Source organism: Zalophus californianus, chromosome 12 (assembly GCF_009762305.2).
Source record: "Zalophus californianus isolate mZalCal1 chromosome 12, mZalCal1.pri.v2, whole genome shotgun sequence".
Classification (NCBI taxonomy): Eukaryota; Metazoa; Chordata; class Mammalia; order Carnivora; family Otariidae; genus Zalophus; species Zalophus californianus.
In genome coordinates this window covers 53,345,965-53,366,088 of record NC_045606.1, presented here as the reverse complement: position 1 = coordinate 53,366,088, position 20,124 = coordinate 53,345,965, and the positions used below count along the sequence as shown (strand labels likewise).

The 20,124-nt window shown below is 38.7% G+C and overlaps 1 protein-coding gene across 1 annotated transcript in view; it reads right to left on the bottom strand.

Moving 5' to 3' along the window:
• DNAH11 (dynein axonemal heavy chain 11) overlaps positions 1 to 20,124 on the bottom strand; it is a 327,809-nt gene that overhangs the window by 30,460 nt on the left and 277,225 nt on the right. The window contains exons 67-73 of the mRNA XM_027574450.2: positions 11,776 to 11,940; positions 9,949 to 10,089; positions 6,463 to 6,633; positions 3,932 to 4,054; positions 2,437 to 2,630; positions 1,104 to 1,252; positions 108 to 235 (exon numbers count right to left, since the gene is read on the bottom strand). Of these exons, the coding sequence (XP_027430251.1) occupies positions 108 to 235; positions 1,104 to 1,252; positions 2,437 to 2,630; positions 3,932 to 4,054; positions 6,463 to 6,633; positions 9,949 to 10,089; positions 11,776 to 11,940 (1,071 nt within the window). The remainder of the gene's footprint in view (positions 1 to 107; positions 236 to 1,103; positions 1,253 to 2,436; positions 2,631 to 3,931; positions 4,055 to 6,462; positions 6,634 to 9,948; positions 10,090 to 11,775; positions 11,941 to 20,124) is intronic.

The window sequence follows — 20,124 nt, the reverse complement described above, 5'->3', positions numbered from 1 at the left end:
GTCACCATCTGTCAGGAGGAAGGATCATTCCTATTGGCCTGGACGACTCTGCACCGTCCATCCCTTGGGGTCATTGCCAGTTTTTTCCAAGAAGATGAAATACTCACTTGGAGGATGACCCAGTGTCCTCCTTTGGAAGCTTTCTCCAGGGCCTTTTCTGCCACCATCTCCTGACCTTGTCCTAAAGACACGTTGTGGAATTTTCCCGAGTCCATCGTAAACCCCAGTCTTTTGCCTGTGGGATCATACAAGATGGTAAGAGGCGGGGTGAATCAAGGAGAGGTGAGCAGAGTCTGGAATCCTGCGTCTCATGTCCATCTGTGGTTACTGCTGCCACCTGCTAGGTCACTTTCCTGAAGAATCCAAACTCAACTTCTGTTGTTTCAACAGGCAGCATTTTGAGCTCTCAGCAATGGCCTCCTCCGGAGCATTAGCAGAGCCTGTGCAAATAAGTTCCTCTGGTTTTATGGTAATGAAGCTTTTGACATTTTGATAGATGGCAAGTATTGTTATTGAGCTTTCTTAACTCTTGCAGGAGTAGCAAAGCATTTCCCTCATAAAAACGAGCAACATGTGGTAGCTATCACATCATTTTTTGAACAAATTGGCTCACTGGGTAAGTGCAGGAGCCTCTCACCTTGTGGCCATGCTTGAATCGAGCACAGGCAGGTCAGAGCTCTGTTAACCTGGCATTCTCGGTGCAGGCTGCGCAGTATAGTAACCCAGAGCATAATGCGACAGTGCCCTGCACAATCGAATAGGCCTGCTCTAATGACCACTACTTAGTCACAGGGGGCACAAGATTACACGAGAATGCAGAAAATTGCCCTCTGGCCCTTATATAGTCAGAAGGCGGAAAACAGTACAAAAGAAACTTGCATTATGCCAACCAGAGGAATGTTCCGCTTGAACATTTCTTCAGACCACAGTGTTATTAGCCTTACATTTTCCATATACTCCATCTCCCACAAATGAAAAAGAAAGGGGGGGGGGAGAGAGAGAGAGAGAGAGAGAATGAAAGTAACTAGCTGTGAACTGAGAGCAAGGTTGGGTGGGCATCGGGCGAGAGGGAGGGTGGGAAGGCAAGCCTCTGGGCCCCTCACCAAGGATCTCTAGGTCTTTAAGGGCGTCCACCCCTGGAGACAGGATGAAGAAGATGGGCGTGGCCGGGCTGCTTTCTTCAAATGCTTTAACTAAATCCACTCTGGTCCTCCCCACATACTTGGCACCCAGTTTTTCCTCCACGAAATTCCTATAAAAGAGGATAATGTCAAAGACATGATCAGTGCTCATGACCTTGAAAAGTGCCACAACTTGGATCAGCTTAAATCACAGGCTCAGGAAGGAAGCAAACTACGTTCATTACGTGGGATGTTTTCGCGGAACAATACGAATCCAGCTAGATTTATGCATCGGTGTCAGTGAAATCTCTTCCTGCTTTAGAAGCTCTGAAAATCAGAGGCCTACTTTCCATTTTGGGGGCTATTGAGACCCCCCCCCTCTGCGTACCACCAGCTGCCTGCGTATGGCTTTGTATCCCCCAAATCTCCTGCCAGATCCCCCATTACTTATTAACAGTTCATTAGATTTGCCACAGTGCAATTTTCCGGCTTGCTGGGTTTCTCATGAATATACAAATGCTTTTTGGGGTGTTTCTAATATAGGGAAGCTCAATTAAGCAGGGATTATTTTCCCGCGGTATCAGATTTAGCAGAAAGTAAGTACTACTAAACAGAATTAACTTGTAAAGTAGGGCACGCAGAGGCATCTGCAAAGGGGAAATTAGTTGGACAGAGTGGAGGAAAAGACCTGAGGTGTGTCACTGCTGTTGAACAAGGAGCAGAAAAGGAAGGAACCCGAGAACTCTTTGGTCGGTGAATTCAAATGAAAACACGACTTGGCGTGAATTAAGCCGCAAGTTACCATTTAGAAGCCAAAAGAGCAAAGAAAAAGGACACAAGGACCAAGACACAGACAGGGGTTCCTGCTTTAAATTGCATTGGTTGTAAAGTTATAGGACTATTAGTGTCTCCATGAAAGGAATTCATTTTTGTTTGATGTGCAAAATCGTCGGAGCCCAAATGCTATGGCTAAATAAAGACAGTGGAAATTGCACTGGGATAATGCATGCTCCTAGCCTCTGAACTCTGCTGACACCCATCTCTCGGGCTAGAATATTTCCAGCAGTTCCCCATCTCCCCTCCTGATGTCAGAAGCAAGGTTTTCAGGAAGGATGGGCTCAGCCTGACGACAGACCTGCACACTGCTTAGCGCTCAGCGAGTTTCAACAACAGTAACGATGACACTATCCAAGTTTCAAGCAGCATCGTGGCTCATCAACAGGGACCGCACATGCCTCCACCAGATGCTCCTCGCCCCCTAAGACTAAGTCTCCTCTAGGTCAACATGTATTTCCAAAAATGCTGACTGCCCCACCTGAGAGCATATGTCATTCTGTCAGGGCGCACTGCTCTCAAAATAATCAGCTTCTGTATCAAACTTTTCTTCTTCCATTCTTGCGGCAGCTTCTCCTTCTCCGGGCACGCGGATTCCGCCCATTTCCTCCACTGCTTGGCTGATCCTACCACATCTCGGTCTATGCCTCGAAACTCTTCCAGGACGGCGAGTGCCTGTCATACAACGGGGCACAGACAGGACGGGGGCAAACAGCTTAGAGTCTGAGAAAGAGACTAGCGCAAGTATCGAATCCTCTGTGAACACGCTGGCCCAGAGAGTCTTGGTTTCCTCGCTGGAGGTACTCTCACCCTTTCCTGTCCTGCTAAGAGGGTGACCAGTGAGGCTTACTGGAACCCAGCTCCCTGGTTCTCTGGCCTAGTTGGGGATGGCCAAGAGGGGCACTGGCCAGAGACTGGAGGGCTGGAGGAGAGAGATGCAAGGGTATCCCTTCCTCAGTGCCGTCCCTGTAGTGACGTAGGTTGGCAGTGGCTTTGTTCGTCTATGGGAGGTCACAGCTCCTATAGGTTGGCTCTCTCCCCCAACTTCACTTCTCTACAGCTGCAGTAACTACTCCTTTTCTTCCTTTTCCCATCCCCATTCCTGGCTGATTCCCTTAGTCTTCTTCCCATACGATGAAAATACACTCTTTCTTAAGCTTTTTTTATCACCCCTTTGAATGGGCCATCTGTTTTCTGCTGAGACCCTGAGTGATCAACAAGCGGACTTGAATTTATAATTCTACATAACCTAATAGAAAATTCTATTACAAATAAACCTAAATATACTCTAAAAATAAGGGATAATGGTTATTTTTAATGGACAGAAATTTTCCTTCTTAGACAAAGAATGCAGCAAATACCATATGTATATTAGCATACAACAAACATCTTTAAGGAATTCCAAAGTCTAGGGGAATAAACTTTTTTTTTTATAATGTCAAATTTGCTCTTTTTTTAAAAGATTTTATTTATTTATTTGACAGAGAGAGACACAGCAAGAGAGGGAACACAAGCAGGGGGAGTGGGAGAGGGAGAAGCAGGCTCCCCGCTGAGCAGGGAACCCGATGTGGGGCTCGATCCCAGGACCCTGGGATCACGACCTGAGCCGAAGGCAGCTGCTTAACCAGCTGAGCCACCCAGGCGCCCCGGGAATAAACTCTTTTAACAGTAGGATCTTCTGACCAAAAAATGAGGTAAGTATCGGTACCTGGGGTTGACGAATAACTTTTTTCTCTATAACATTCTGTTCTGCTTAAACAAGTTATAATGAGAATAAACTACTGTGTTGTTGTATGATTAACAAAAGTATTTGGAAAAAGTGGACAAATATTATTAAAAAAAAAAAAGAAAACAAACCTGATTTAGGTAAATTGACAACAATGCTCATTTCTGTTCCTTGACTTTTAGCAAAGGTCCTGCAGAATATATCTACTGAAGTAAGTTTTAGAAAGTGAAATACTGTCTTCTTCACCTACCTTGAGAGTACTCCATGACTGAGTAGTGAGGAAGTCAACAGGACTCAAGTAAATGTGTTCAACTGTGAATCGAAGCAGGAAATCCAATTCCAGAGGGTCTATCTCTTTCTTTCTCAATAAAATCTTGAGGATACATAAATTAAAAAGGGTCATTTAGTTTACATCAAAATCAGGACCCAGGAAGCAGTCACGATTTAACAGGATTGAATAGGCAGGACCAAGTCTACTGATAATTCCTATAGATACCTCTCTGTTCTAAAGCTGAAGTAATAAATCTCAGATTATGCTCATGATCTCAAAACCTTGACTGAAAAATCTAGTAACAAATAATTATGAAGACTGCTTTTTTCCCCAATTTTAACACATGCCTATTAGCAAATTATTTGAAATATACATTCATACTTAGTCTTTTGCTGTTAGGCCAAACTTGTCTTAAAACTTGCTACACAAATTGAGAAAGCCTCAGGTGGTCATGGACCAAATTACTAAACAAAAGGTAGAACTAGTATTGTAATTTAGTCCTGATACAGAAATTACATCTAATAAACTATGAGATATATGAAAGATTTTTTTTAAGAGAGGTGGGGGAGGGGCAGAAAGAGAGGGAGAGAGAGAGAATCTTAAGCAGGCTCCACGTGGAGCCTGATGAGGGGCTCGGGCTTGATATCACAACCCTGAGATCATGACCTGAGCTCAAATCAAGAGTTGGATGCTTAAATGACTGAGCCACCCAGGTGCCCTGAAAGAATTTTCTTAAATGTGAGATTATATTAAGAAAAATAGGAAATTATTGTTTTATAGATACAACTAAACAAACAGTATAAATGGAAATAAACTTTAGATATCTGCATTAAAAAATGGGTAAGTCCACAGAACATTTTGGGGGGTAAGGAGAGGGGGATGAAATATTCCTAACTTTCACATAAAAATTATAATACCACATAAACAGGTAAAATGTTTGAGTTTTATGCTATTTTAAAACTCTAGGTATTTTCAAAATGTATTATGGGTAGTAACACATTAAAAGGATATTTTATTCTATTGATTTTTTTCTAAATTCAGTTTATTTCAACAAATAATTGCCATATATATATGTATATGTGTGTGTGTATATATATATATATATATATATATATATGAAGCTTTGATTTACAAAAATTGTCAGGATTTGAGATGAGCTATAATTTATCTCTGGCTTTCAAGGAAAAATTTTTTTTTTTTTTTTTAGAAAGAGAGTGAATGGTGGGGGAGTGGTTGGGGGAGGGAGGAGCAGAGGGAGGGTAAGAGAGAGAGAGACTCTCAAGCAGACTCCCTGCTGAGCACAGAGTGTGACTTGGGGCTCAATCTCACAGCAGGGAGATGATGACCTGAGCCGAAATCTAGAGCTGGATGCCTAACAGGCTGCATCACCCAGGTGCCCCAAGGAGACTGTTTTAATTAGATGATGTGCATACATGTGTGTGCATGTCACATATCCTCAATCCTGGCTTTTTACTGTTAATGAATACTATGTATAAAAACCATTTCATTTTGTAGCACCTTGCTCCGATTTATGACGTACATCGTGAAGCACCTACACCCATGTATTCCTAAGTCACCCGAAGGAATCTACAAACACTGAAAGTACTGAGAGTCATAGCCTGTCATTGTTAACAGCAGGTATTTATAAAATGCCTTCTTTGGGTGAGGCACTTTGGAGGGTACAACACACACCAGGCATTGATCTTCCATGTAGATTTGGGTTGACAGAAAAAGTTATACAGCAAACAAACTAATGAAAGGACAACATGCTTATTTCATCTAGGCATTCAGTCCTCAATGTTTTCTTCTTATCACGGGCATCTTTATTTAAAAACAATCTTTTGCTGGGGCACCTGGGTGGCTCAGTCGGTTGAACGTCTGACTCTTGATTTTGATTCAGGGGATGATCAGGGCCGTGAGACTGAGCCCTGCATTGGGCTTCCTGCTCAGTGAGGGGAGTCGGCTTGGGATTCTCTCTCCCTCTCCTTCTTCCCCTCCCCCAGCTCTTGCTCTCTCTCAAATAAATAAAATCTTAAAATCTTTTGCTGCAGTCCCTATTAAAAGAAGAAAAAAGAATGAAAGGATAGATCTCACTAAAGGTGGCAGCGTGAAACCTGGAGCTCTTTTACGCAGTCACTGGTTTTTAAAGGGAAAGAGAGACTCCTAGGAACATCTAGATCTGGAGTCATAATTCTGGTCTCAAAGAATCTCCCCGGTAGCACCTGGGAGGCCCTGCACAGGACCTGAGTAGTGAGGCGGAGGTCTCACTGATCTGCTTTTCAGGGTGACAGCTAGTGGAGTCAGCTAAAGTGCATACCCACCCAAACCAACACCGCAGGACCTACTCAATGGCGGTCATACGTCCAAGTTTCCCCTGGGAAATTCAAACTTACCTTAGGCTACCAAGGGCTTCCAAGAAAGGTGTCATGTCTCCCTTGGGTGGAAGTAAAGCTTATAATAAACAGAGGTATGGGGCTCTGGGGATGCTTTCAAGTGACGGATTTCCTTACCTGAAAAGCCATCTGGGACAGGAAGGTGAGCTTGTCCCTCTCAAACAGCGCCCGGCTGGTATAGAGGAAGACAGCGTAGGTGATGCTCTCCATGAGGACTGAGACACGCCCCTGCGTGGCCTCTACCTTGTCAGCCTGCTCAATTGCTCTGAGGAACAGCATGTTGAAAGCCTGGGGAATTTAAAGTGACTGGTAAAGGCTGGAAACCAAGGCCTGATGTCTAGCTAGTCCCAGACACAAAGTAAACATGTGGAATCCCTTTGTACGCGTTTACGTTTAACTTTATACAAAACTGCCGAACTGTTTTCCAGAATGGTTTCACTGCCTTGTGCTCTCATCAGCAACGTAAAGAGTTGCAGGTCGGTGCCTGTGTGGTACTTGTTACCGCCGGTCTTGGACAAGCGTGGCTATTCTTTTTGGTCTATAATAATACTTCATTCTGCTTTTACTTTGCATTTTTCTGATGAACACTGAGCATTTAAAAATGTGCTCATGGGCAGTACACATAACTTAGCATAGGACATGTCTGTTCAAATCTTTCATTGTTTGAGTTGTCTGAGTTGTACAAGTTCTTTATATATTCTGGTATAAGTGCATTATTAGATACATGTATTGGAAGGAAATTTTAATAGTACATGGCTTGTCTTTTCATTTTCTTAATGTCTTCTGAAGACCATAGATTTTTAATTTGATAAGATTCAATTTATCATTTTCTATTGTATCCTAAGAAATCTTTGCCTAACCTGAAGCCCAAAGATTCTCTCCCATTTTTTTTTCCTAGAAATGTTATAGCTTTGCTTACTTATTTTGAGTTAATTTTGCATAAAGTGTGATGTAACAGTTAAGGTTCATTTTATTCTTTGTGGATATCCTGTTTTCTCAGCACCATTTGTTGTAAAAACTATCCCTTCTTCATTGTCTTGGTATCACTGCCAAAAATCAATTGATCATACATCTGTGGGACTACCCCTGGACTCTTGTTATCTACGTATTTTTCTTTAGGCCAATTAGCATAGGTTTCTAATAAGTGCTGAAATCACGTGCTGTAAGTTTTCTAAATTACTTATTCTTCTTCAAAATTATTATTTTAAATCCTTTGAATTTCTACACAAATTTTAGAATCACCTTGCCGATTTCTACTAAAAAAGCCTTCAGAGATTTGATTGAGATGGAATTGAATCTATAGATCAATTTGGAAAGAATTGGCATCTCAGTAATATTGAGTGTTCTAATCCATAAACACGGTATACCTCTCCATGGTCTATCTCAACAATGTTTTGTAGCTTTTAGCACATGGATCTTGTTTTGTTAAAATTATCCCTAAGAGTTTTGTGATTTTTTGGAAGCTACTGTAAATAGATCAAGTTATTAGTTTTATTTTCCAATTGTTTGTACCTCATATATAAAAACAACTGATTTTGTATATTGACTTTATATCCTGCCATCTTGCTGAAAACTCACTTCTTAGTCCTAGTAGGTTTTTGGTAGATTTCTTAAGATTTTCTACATACATTATTAGGTCATTTGTGGAAAAAAAAAAGACACTTTTTCTTCTTCTTTTTAAATGTCTGTGCCTTTTATTTTATTATTGTACTGGCAATAACCTGCAGGGCAGTTCTGAATAGAAGTGTTGTGAGAAGACATTGTTCTGATCTTAGAGGAAAGCATTCAATTTTTCAACATTAAGTATAATATTAGCTGTAGATTTCTGTAGATGACCTTTTTCACTTTTAGAAGTTACCATCTATTCTTAGTTTGCTCAGTTTTTTTTTTCTTTTTTTGACCAGGTGTTGAAATTTGTCAGATTCTTTGTCTGCATCCAATGAAGTGATCATATGGTTTTTCTCTTTTGTTCTATTCATATGAAGACTTGTGTTATTTTTATTTTTATTATTTTTTAAATTTTTATTGTTATGTTAATCACCATATATTACATAATTTGTTTTAAGACTTGTGTTATTTTTAAATGTTTAACCAGCTTGCATTCCTGGCATAAATTCCACTTGGACATAATATATTGTTCTTTTTATATGTGGCTGGATTCAATTTGCCAATCTTTCCTTGAGAAGTTTGGCAACAGTGTTCATGAAGAGGTCTGCTCTGTGGTTTTCTTCTCTTGTAATAGTCTGGTTTTCCTATTTGGGTAATGTTGGGTTGATATTACTGATTTAATTTTATTACTCTTTACACAATGTGGTTGTTCCGAAATCCAACCACTCTGTGCTTCTCAGAATTTCTGCACCTAGCTCCATATTACTAGAAACCTGCTAGTTATTCTTGACTCTTTTCATTATTGTCCATATCTAATCCATTTCCAAGGGCTGATTATTCTAGCTTCAAACCATAGGGCAAGTCTATTCACTTTTGAGTCTTCTGTCATCAGTCATCTGCTTCAAACTGTTCAATGGCTCCTTTTTGCAGACAAACTATAATCCAATATCCCCCACCAGGCAATGAGGTCTCCCATGATCTACATTTTCCCACCTCTCTAGACTCTTGTCTTGTCATCTTCTCCCTCACTAATTACCCTCCAGCCACATAGATTCATTTACCACCTGGAATCCCAAACTCTTTCATGTCCCACACATCCTTGTTTTCTCCAAACACTCCCTAGGTGACTAAACTCTATAGGAATCAACTATAATGTCACTTCCCCTGAGAGGCCTTCTCTGAGCTAAGAGTGAAACAGTCCCTCCCATCCTTATTATTCTCTCATTATACTCATCACTTTTACACACACACACACACACCCCTGTGTATCTCCATTCATATCTTTTTTTCGAAATTGTACACTCAGCACAACATCTGGCATGATGATTGATCTCAACAGCTATTTGTTTAAAAACTGCCTGACAGAATGAATGAATACTGCCCAGAGGCACAATGACGCAAAGTAAAGAGCATGGCTTTTCGGATCACAAAAACCATGAGTTCCAATCCTACCTTTTACCATTATAATGTGAATTCTTGGGCAATTTATTTAAAATCTGAAAATGTTAGCTTTTCTTTTTTTTTAAATAGGGACACAATAATATATTGAGATGTTCCATGCATAAGAATGAACCAAAGTATGAAAATGTCCGGTATGTAATAGAGTGACTTAATGAATAGTTGTTCTCAATCTTTCTCCTGCTCTACCAAAATGATATGAGAAATCTTTATATAAGACACCTACATTTTCACAAAGTAAAGGAATCACAAGGAGACTTCCCTTATATATAATAAACTCAAGACTCGGTTTAAGAACAAAAACAAATGTATTATGATGCCACATAATTTAATTATCTTAGAGCCTTAATGAAAATCATAAATAAAAGTTCCTGAGAAAATGAGGTGTTTTTTTTTGGGTTTTTTTTTTTTTTTTTCCTCACTAGATCCTCAGGATTCCTTACTGGATATACCGATTGCTTAAAAATAAATTCTAAACTTCCAGAAACAGGTAGAACTCATGAAATTAAAAATTTTTCTTAGTTTATTCAGCATTACCTTCAAAGAGAACTGATAGATGGGGTTAATTTTTCTGAGATCATTAATAACAAAATAAAGAAGAGATGCTCTTGCTGCCACTGGTCTGTAACCTTCTCGGGCCTCATTGATTTTTCTTTCATTTTCTTTAGCTTCAATCACCTATGGTGAGATCAAACAAGGTAAGTAACTCATAACTTACTCTTCATATTCTTTATACTTACCCAATTGATGGAAGGTATGTATCTGAAATGAAAAATTATTTGCATTAAATAGAGAACATATATGGCATCTATGTGCTTCAATTTTTCTAAAATGATTAGATTCATATTTTAAACCGGTTTTTTCCATAAATTGAGTTTTCAGCAAGAATGGACATAATCCTAGCTGTTTTACAGTTACAGATTAAACAAACCTGATTGGTTTCGGTTTTTCAGAATTTGTTCTGAGTAATGTCACCTTCCCCTGCCTCCTCTCTCTTTTTCAGGTTTAATAACCCAGCTATATCACCTCCCAGGGATAGCTCTTAAAAGTCTGCTGGGTCAATTCAATGCCGATAACTTTATTAGTCAACAAGGTATACAAAAGCAGTCAAGGGCAATAATATATCCCACAGCCAGGCTTACTAAAAAGTCTTTATATGAAGACTCTCATGACTGTCTGACTTTGTACCAGATGATCCATATGCTCACGTTTTTCCATTTAGTTTCTGTATTAGCCCCTGGTTACATTCAGTGAGATAATTAAAACAACAATAATACCACCACCACCCATCAACCAACATATTCATTTTTACTCAAGGTTCAAATATTTTTTTTTTTAATTTAGGATTATTGCTGGTCCTACAGCTTTTTAAGAAGTTTTTTTTAAAAGAAAGTTGATTCTTCATACTTGTGTATAAAAGGAAATAAAACAGAGCAGAGAGGGGAATCCCTACATAGCAATATACTAAGAAGATAGGAAGAGACATTTTAAGAGACAATTAGAAGCTAACTTCAAAGCTAAGACCTAATTTACTTAATTGCCTCAATCTTTACCATCTTAGGAGCTACCTAGAAGTCACTTAAAAGGATAGAGTAATTTGGGATTCCATTTCTTAGCTTAAATTAAGACAAACATATAGGATGTATGGTGACACAGCCTCAATCGGGGAATTAAGAGATTACTTAGTAATGAGGATATTCCAGAAAGGAAATAAGGTTCCTCTCATTCCGAAACAATGGAATTTTAAAGTTCATGGCCATTTGTGTGAGTCCAAAGTGCACGTCATGCGTAAGGCATACTGGGACATAGGCTGGACATTCAGCAGGAAATCTACTCAATAAAAATTTTTACTGGCATTCAGGAAATGTCATTGTTTCCCAGGGTGAATAATGTATCTGAGCACAGCAAGAGACTGTCCCTTGCTCAGCCTCTGACCACTGAAGGCCTGTAAACAAAACGTCAGCTCTGAATATTTCCCTGAAAGGCACAACAGACTGGGAAGCCTGTGGTGGCACTGTGGGGTGTCAGTCTGCCAGAGCTGGACGCTAAGCCTTTTTAGATTTTAGACCATATAAGCCAGCAGGCTCCAATTTTCTTCCGATTTGGCCACTCAGAAAAAATAACAGCCTGACAGAGTCTCATGTGAATGACTGGATCTCTGCTGAATTAGGACAAGCACAAGTTCAACCACCTCCGTCTCCATGCACAGCCCTGCACATTTTAAGGGTAGTTTATTAAAGGACCTGAAATCCGCAACAAGGCAGTGCTCTTAGAGACGCTGTCAGGTTGGATCACATTTTTACACCAACCACTTGATTCAAAAGGAGCACTGTGACCCTCCGGGTGTCCTGGGCGCCTTGTTACCTTGCGTTCTATCTCAGCCACGGTTGCTTTTGTCATCTCTAGTCTCTCCACCAGCTCGGTGTCATCTAGAAAGCTCCCCTCTGCCGCAGAAAGGCGCAGAAGGAGGTCATCCTCCAGATACTTCAGCTCGATCTTAAAGTCATTTTGGTGCTTTGTCAAAACCAACTAACACAAACCAGGAAAAGTGTGAGAAATGGTGATACAATTCATGTTTGAAAGCAGTTTCTTTAATCATCGATTTCATGGAATCATGTCACACTTAAAATTAAAAACATACTAATCATCATCTTTAAAAATTTATTTTAAAACAAGTCAGAAAATAGGTTAAGAACTGGTTGCACTCCAGGGTCCAGAGAGTGAGTGAGTATTTGTCATAATCATTTAACATTGGGAACCTACAGGAAGAATCTACTCTATAGAAAGAAACTTCTGGTTTCTGCTTCATATCTAAAGAGTTGGAAGTCATCATTTCCATCCTCACAACGGGAAAAAAGTGAATCCTCAAACTCCTCTTACATCCATCAAAGAACTGAGGTCATAGGGCGACTGCTACCCTCAAAATCAGAGAGGTAGGTGAATACAGACCATCACAGCTACTGGCAAATTCACAACAGTCACTGGCTAATTGCTGGAGGCAGAGCTTGAGGGTTAAAAACCTCTGGGGGTCCAGTCTTAGGAAGCCCTTCATACTTTTGTGAATTTACCTCCAGGAGACTTACCAGGTTCTCCTGGTAAAGATCAGGAAAACAAAACAAAACAAATCTACTCCTGTTTTGTCAGTGGAAGGGGGAAAAGCAACCATTCTGAAATATGGCCAGAGGAAAGCAACCATTTAAAATATGCAAGAGCTTTCCGTTCTCTTAACAAATGCCTGCCCTCAAGGGAAATTACATTATCAGAGCCTTACCTGACCTTAGGTGGGAGGATGACTGGACCCCTCAGCCCCCCCCCGAGGTGGCCTTTCTCGCACAAGGAAGACAAAAATAAATGATAAACTCTTCTGAAGTTCAAACCCCAGTGGGCCTATCAGAAAACCCTGAGATTTGATGATAGGATTACAGAAAACTTCCCATCCAAAATACCTTACCATCATACCACATCAGCAGACTCCAGTATAACACTGGATTACAAGACAGTGCAAGGTACTGACTCTATTTAAAAAGGAGCTTCCAGGGAAGTGCAAGGACACAGACGGAAAAAAACAGGGGTCTGAGAAGGAAAGTGAAGCCGATAGCACTAAAAGCTCCAGCAAACATGACATGTAGCCTAACTCCTAGTCACATAAACAAAACCTAACACTAAAGCTCTACTTACCTCACTTCAAATTATCTGATACATCATATCTGGCTTTCAACAAAAAATTACAGGGCACAATGAAAGACAACACAGTCTGAGGAGATAAAGCAAACCTAAGAACAAGACTCAGGAATGGCAGAGATTTTGAAATTATCAGACTGGGAATTAAAAATAACTATGCTTGGGGCGCCTCGGTAGCTCCGTCATTAAGCGTCTGCCTTCGGCTCAGGTCATGATTGCAGGGTCCTGGGATCGAGCCCCGCGTCGGGCTCCCTGCTCCGCGGGAAGCCTGCTTCTCCCTCCCCCACTCCCCCTGCTTGTGTTCCCTCTCTTGCTGTGTCTCTGTCAAACAAATAAAATCTTTAAAAAAAACAAAAAACAAAAAACTATGCTTAATGTGCTAAGGGGCTCTAATGGATAAAGTGGAAAACATGCAAGACTATATGGACAATGTAAGTAGAGAGACAGAAATTCTAAGAAAGGAAATGCTAGAAATAAACACTATGACAGAAATGAAGGATGTCTTTGATGGACTCCTCAGTAGGCTGGACACAATCAAGGGAATCATCAGCCACCTTGAAGATAACTCAAAAGAAACTTTTCAAAGTGAAAAGGAAAGAGAAAAGGAATGAAAAAAAAAAAAGGAAAAGAATATCCAATAAATGTATGACAAAAAGTTTAACATACACATCATGGGAAAACCTGAAGGAGAAAAAGGAGAAGAAATATTGGAGGTAATACTGGCTAAGACGTTTCCAAAATTAATGACATTCACCAAACCACAGATCCAGGAAGCACACAGCATACTAAGCAGAGTAAGAAACCAACAAACGAATCAAATTCAAACTGCAGAAAATCAAATACAAGGAAAAAATCTTAGAAAAAGCTACAAGAAAAAGAGAACAACAACCCACCTCACCCATAGAAGACGACAAGAATTACACAGAACTGTTGAGAAACAATGCAAGCAAAGAAAGAGTAAATATTTTAAAAATTGAAGAAACAAACTATCAGTCTAGAATTCTATATCTTGCCAAATCACTCGTCAAAAATGAAGGAAAAATAAAGACTTTTTCAGACACACAAAACCTAAAGGATTCTGTCACCAGGAGACATGTCTTACAAGAAATGTTAAAATTTTTTGTCACAGAGAAAAAAATGATATAGGTCAGAAACTCAGATCTCCATAAAGAAAGGAAGAATGTCAGAGAAAGAATAAATGGAGGTAAAAATTTTTTTCTTACTCTTGACAGAACTGTTCAAAATAGTACAGACAACAATGTATTCAGTGATTATAACTTACAGTAAATGAAATGAACGACAACAATGTTATAAGAGACTGGAGGGAGGAAATGAAACGGCTTGTAAAAGATAACCTGCATGTCCCAGGAGGCAGTATAATAATGTGATTTGAAAGTGGACTTAGGTTACTTGTTTTTTTAAGATTTTATTTATTTATTTGACAGACAGAGACACAGCGAGAGAGGGAGAAGCAGACTTCCCGCTGAGCAGGGAGCCCGATGTGGGGCTCGATCCCAGGACCCCAGGACCATGACCTGAGCTGAAGGCAGACGCTTAACGCCTGAGCCACCCAGGCGTCCCTGGACTTAGGTTTCCTGTAAATGTATAGAGTAAATGCTAAAGAAACCACTATACGTTTTTAAAAAGAAGTATAATTTATATGCTGAGATAGGACAGGCAATAGAATCCTTTAAAATGCTCAGTTAAAATCAGAGGAGGCAGAAAGAAAGAAAAGAAAAAAAAAAGGGTAAGGAAGAGTGCAGTAAACAAACAAAAAAAGACAAATATGGTAGATTTTAATCCAACTGCGTCAACAAAAATCTCTTTGTGAATTTTCTAAATACATCAATTAAAAGACAGACACTGACACAGTGGATACAAAAACAGAAACAAAAAACAACAAAAACCAAGACGCAACTGTCTGCTGTGTACAGGAAATCTACTTTGCTCAACGGCAAAGGGATGGAGAAAGATACAGCATGTAACACTAAACAAAAGAAAGCTGAAACAACTATAGTAATTTCAGACAAAAAAGACACAAAAACAAGGAAAATTATCAAAAGCAAAAAGGGGACTTATATAATCATAAAGGGGTCAATTCTCTAAGAAAATGTAAGAGTCCATAATGAGCATGTCTCTGACAGCAGAGCGTCAAAATACATGAGGCAGAGACCGATAAAACTGCAAGAAGCAGACAAAGCCACAGTGCTGGAAAATGGAAAACTCCTAGATATTTATACTTAATACACCTAGTGGGCAGAGATTCAGGAACGACATGGTCGAACCAAACAGGACCATCACTGGATGTAACCGACATTTATAGCATACCTTCTCAACTAACAGCAGAGTATGCCTTTTTTTCAGGCTTAGATAGGATATTCAAAGATAAACCAAACTGTGGGCCAGAAAACACATATAAAAAAGTTTAAAAAACCCCAGAAATACGAAGTATGCTCTCAAACCACAATGAAATTAAAGAAGGAATGACTAATGGAAAGACAGCTGGAAAAATCCCAAAATATTTGGAGGTTTAACAACACACTTCTAAGTAACATATAGGTGAAAGAAGAAATCTCAAGAGAAATGAAAAATACACTGAAATAAATAAAAATGAAGGTACAACTTAACGAAATGTGTGAGAGGTAGCAAAAGCAGTGGTTGGAGGAAAATTTATAGCCCTGAACACATATTAGAAAAGGAGGAAGATTCTAAAATTAATTATCTAAGCTTTTACCCTAAGAAACTAGTGAAAGAAGAGCAACATAAACAAAAAGCAAGGAAATGAAAATAAACAATAAAAATTAGAGCAGAAATCAATAAAATATAAAACAGGAAACCAATGGGAAAAAAATCATCAACCAAACATTGTTTCTATACAAAAATCAATAAAATTTATAACCCTGTAGTCAGGCCAACCAAAAAAAAAAAAAAAGTGGGGGAGAAAGCAAAAATTACAATGTTAGTAATTAAAGAAGGCCCATCACTATTGATTCTACGGGTTAAAGGACAATAAAAGATTATGATAAACAATGGTATGCCCATAAATTTGATAATTTAGATGCAGTAGACCAATTCCTTGAAAGACACATCTACCAAAAACTCATACAAGGAAAACTATATAATCTGAATAGGCCTTCGTCTAATTAAAAAATTGAATTGACAATAATCTTCTAAAAAAGAAAGCACCTGGCCCAGATGATTTTTCTGATGAGTTTACCGAAGATTTAAAGAAGAAATGCTATCAATTCTTTACAGTTTCTTTCAGAAAACAGAAGCAAAGGGATTACTTCCTAACCAATTTTATGAGGCCAGCATTAGCCTAATATCAAAACCAGATAAAGTCATTACAGAAAAACCCCAAAACTATATACCTCTATTCTTCATGAGCATAGATATAAAAATCCTCAACAAAATATGAGCAAATCAAATCAAACACATGTGTGAAAAGAACTATATACCATACTACGTCGGATTTATTCCAGGTATGCAAGTCTGATTCAACATTGAGAAGTAATGTAATTCATCTCATCAAAAGGCTGAAGAAAAAGCATATGATATACCAATAGACGAAGAAAAAACATTTGAAAAATCCAACATTCATTTATGATAAAAACTCTCAGCAAACTAGAAATATAGGACTTCAACTTGATAAAAAACATCTAAAAATGAAACCTCTAGCTAATATCCCACTTAATGGTCAGAAACTATATGCTTTCCCCCCAAAACTGGAAACATGACCACTATTTTCCTTTCACCACTTCTATTCAACATTGTACTGAAAGTCTTAATGAACGCTGCAAGACAAGAAAAATAATAAAAGGTATACAGAATGGGAAGGCAGAAATGAAAACAGTCTTTGTTCAATTATGGCATGGTCATCTTTGTAGAAATTCCTCAAGCATCAACAAAAGGACTCCTAATAAGAGATTATAACAAAGCTGCAAGATACAAGGTTAATATACAACAGTCAATTGCTTTTCTATACACTAGCAATGAACAAATGGAATCTGAAATTTATAATGCAACCCATTTGCATTAACACCAAAAAACTGAAATGCTTACGTATAAATCTAAGAAATTATATTGAAGATATACATGAAGAATTCTACCATATTCTGATAAAAGAAATCAAAGATCTTAAAATGTAGAGAGAATCCATATTCATGATAGGAAAACTCAACATTGTTAAGGTATCATGTCTTCCCTTCTGTGATTCAACATAATATCAATCAAAATTCCAGCACATTATTTTGCAAATATTGACAACCTGATACATGGGAAAGGCTTAAGATCCAGAAGAGCCAATAGTCAGTGTACAGAGGAAGAAGTTGAAAGGTTGACAATACCCAACTTAAAGGCTTGCTATAAAGGTACCACTAATAAGGAAGGTATGGTTTTCACAAAGTAGACAACAGATCCACAGAAATATCAATTGATCTTTGACAAGTAGCAAAGGCAATGGAGAAAGGACAGTCTTTTCAACAAATGGTGCTGGACAACTGGGTATCCACATGCAAAAGAATGAAGCTGGATCCCTACCTTATACTATATAAAAAAATTAACTCAAAATGGATCATAGACCTAAATGTAAGAACTAAAACTATAAAACTCCTAGAAGAAAACACAGGAGTAAGTCTTCATCAATCTGTGTGAGGCAATGGTCTCTTAGATATGACATCAAAAGCACAAGCAAAAAGGAAAAAAAGACTGGATTTCATCATAATTAAAAACTTTTGTACATCAGAACACACCATCAAGAAAGTGAAGACAAACCACAGAATGGGAGAAAATATGTGTATATTATATGTCCAATAAGAGCATAATACTCAAAATATATAAAGAACTATGACACAACAATAAAAATAACCCAATTTTTAAAATGGGCAAAGGATTTGAAGAGATGTTTCTCCAAAGACGACATATAAAAGGCCAATAAATATATGGAAAGATGTTAACCTCATTAGTTCGTAGGGAAAAGAAAGTCAAAACCAGTGAGATACTGCTTCATATCCACTACTATGGCTATTATCAAGAAGAGAGACAAGTATTGGTGAAGATGTGAAGAAATCGGGTCCTTTCTACATAGTTGGTAGAAATGTAAAATGGTGCAGTTGCCTTGAAAACAGTCTGGCAGTTCCTCAAATATTAAACATAGAATTACTATATGACCCAGCAATTCTGCTCCTAGGTACATACCGAAGAGAAGTGAAAAATATATGTCCACACAACTTACAGTGAACATTCACAGAAGCACTGAACATCACTGCCCAACAGTGGGAACAACCTGAATGTCCTTCAAATGATGAGGGCATAAATGAAATATGGTATATAATATCTACAAAAGAATATTATTCAGCCATAAAAAAATGAAGAATTGATAGATATTATAATATGGATGCACCTGAAAAACATTATGCTAAGTGAGAGAAGCCAGGTACAAAGGCCAGATATTTTAAGATTCGATTTATATGATATGTCCAGAACAGGCAAATCTATAGGGATAGAAAGTAGATTAATGACTGCTAGGAGCTAGGTGGGCGGGGACGCTGGGGTAAGTAACAGCCAAGAAGCATGGATTTTCTTTTTGAGGTGCTGAAAATGTTGTAAAATTGATACTCTGTGAATGACCTAAAAAAACCACTGAATTATACAATTAAAAAGGGTACGTGAATGATATCCCAAACTTATAAAACACAGGGAGAAATATTACTATGTCTTAATGAACAGCAATGAATGGATAGGTTTTACTGAAGCTGAACAGTATTTTAAATAAATTTTATTTTTATATTGCAAAAAGAAAGGATAACATTAGGAGAAAGTGACGTTGGGCTAGTGATGTAGAGGAACTCTGTAGTATCTTGCAACTTTTCTGTAAATAAATCTAAAATTATTCCAGAGTAAATTAACATTTATTTTAAAATCTTGCTTCTGATTAAAAAAAAAAAAATAGGGGAGAGAGGCAAAATGTTGCTAATTACTGAAGCTAAATGATGACCACATGGAAACTTAGAACTGTTTTTTTTTGTTGTTCCTATGTTTGAAATATTTCACTATCAAAAATAAAAGCAAATAAAGAAATTAACCAGACTGTCAAAGCTTTTGGAAAAAAGAAAAACATGTATACATAAATTACCACGACAAGACGATTTTCTTATATGGTCATATGGTGTTTCGAATGCAGACATGTTCCCTGTCCAATTTGGCAGTGATGCACCAAGCAGCCTGTGGTCCTTGAAACCCTGGCCTTGAATCACTCATCGCTAGCAGGTCGCGATTTCACTACATGGGAGCATGCCCGCGAGGAGACCGGAGGGAACTGTGCCCACTCACTCAGCCTCCATCCCAGGGCTGTCTCTGCCCTGTTTGTGGACTGGTGCAGAAGTAAATCCAACTGAAATTCGCTTCCAATGGACTCTTGAACATGCGTGAGAGTCCCTTGTAGGGCCTGGTAACACAGACTGCTGATCCTGCCCCCACAAGGTCACTTTTAGTGGGATCTGGTCTGTGGCCCGAGATTTTGCATTTAAGGTTCCCAGCTGATACTGATGTTCTAGGAACCACCATTTGAGAACCACTAATTTATATCAGGAATGGCGAACACTTTCCATAAAAGGTGAGAAGGTATTTTTGGTTTTGGAGGCCATATAATCTTTGCTGCAATGACTCACCTCTGCCATTGACTTCCTTCTACATTTTCAGGCTTCCTCTGTTGTTTTGGGTGTGGGTGTGGGTGTGGGTGTGGGTGTGGGTGTGTGTGTGGGTGTGTGTGTGTGTGTGTGTGTGTGTGTGTGTGTGTGTGTGTGTGTGTGTGTTAAATCAATCCTCATTTTTTTTATTAATTTTTCTTAATCACTGTACTTAAAGCCATATATTTTCCTTTAAATGCTAGTCATCATCAGCTATGAGCCCCTCAATTTGTCCAACCTTATTCCATTATGCCTCTTTTTTGTTCTTTTGCCCTGGCTGACTTAGACTATTATCACTGAACCTACCAGGACATGTTCCTGCTTCTCTCCTTTCGTTGTCCATGAC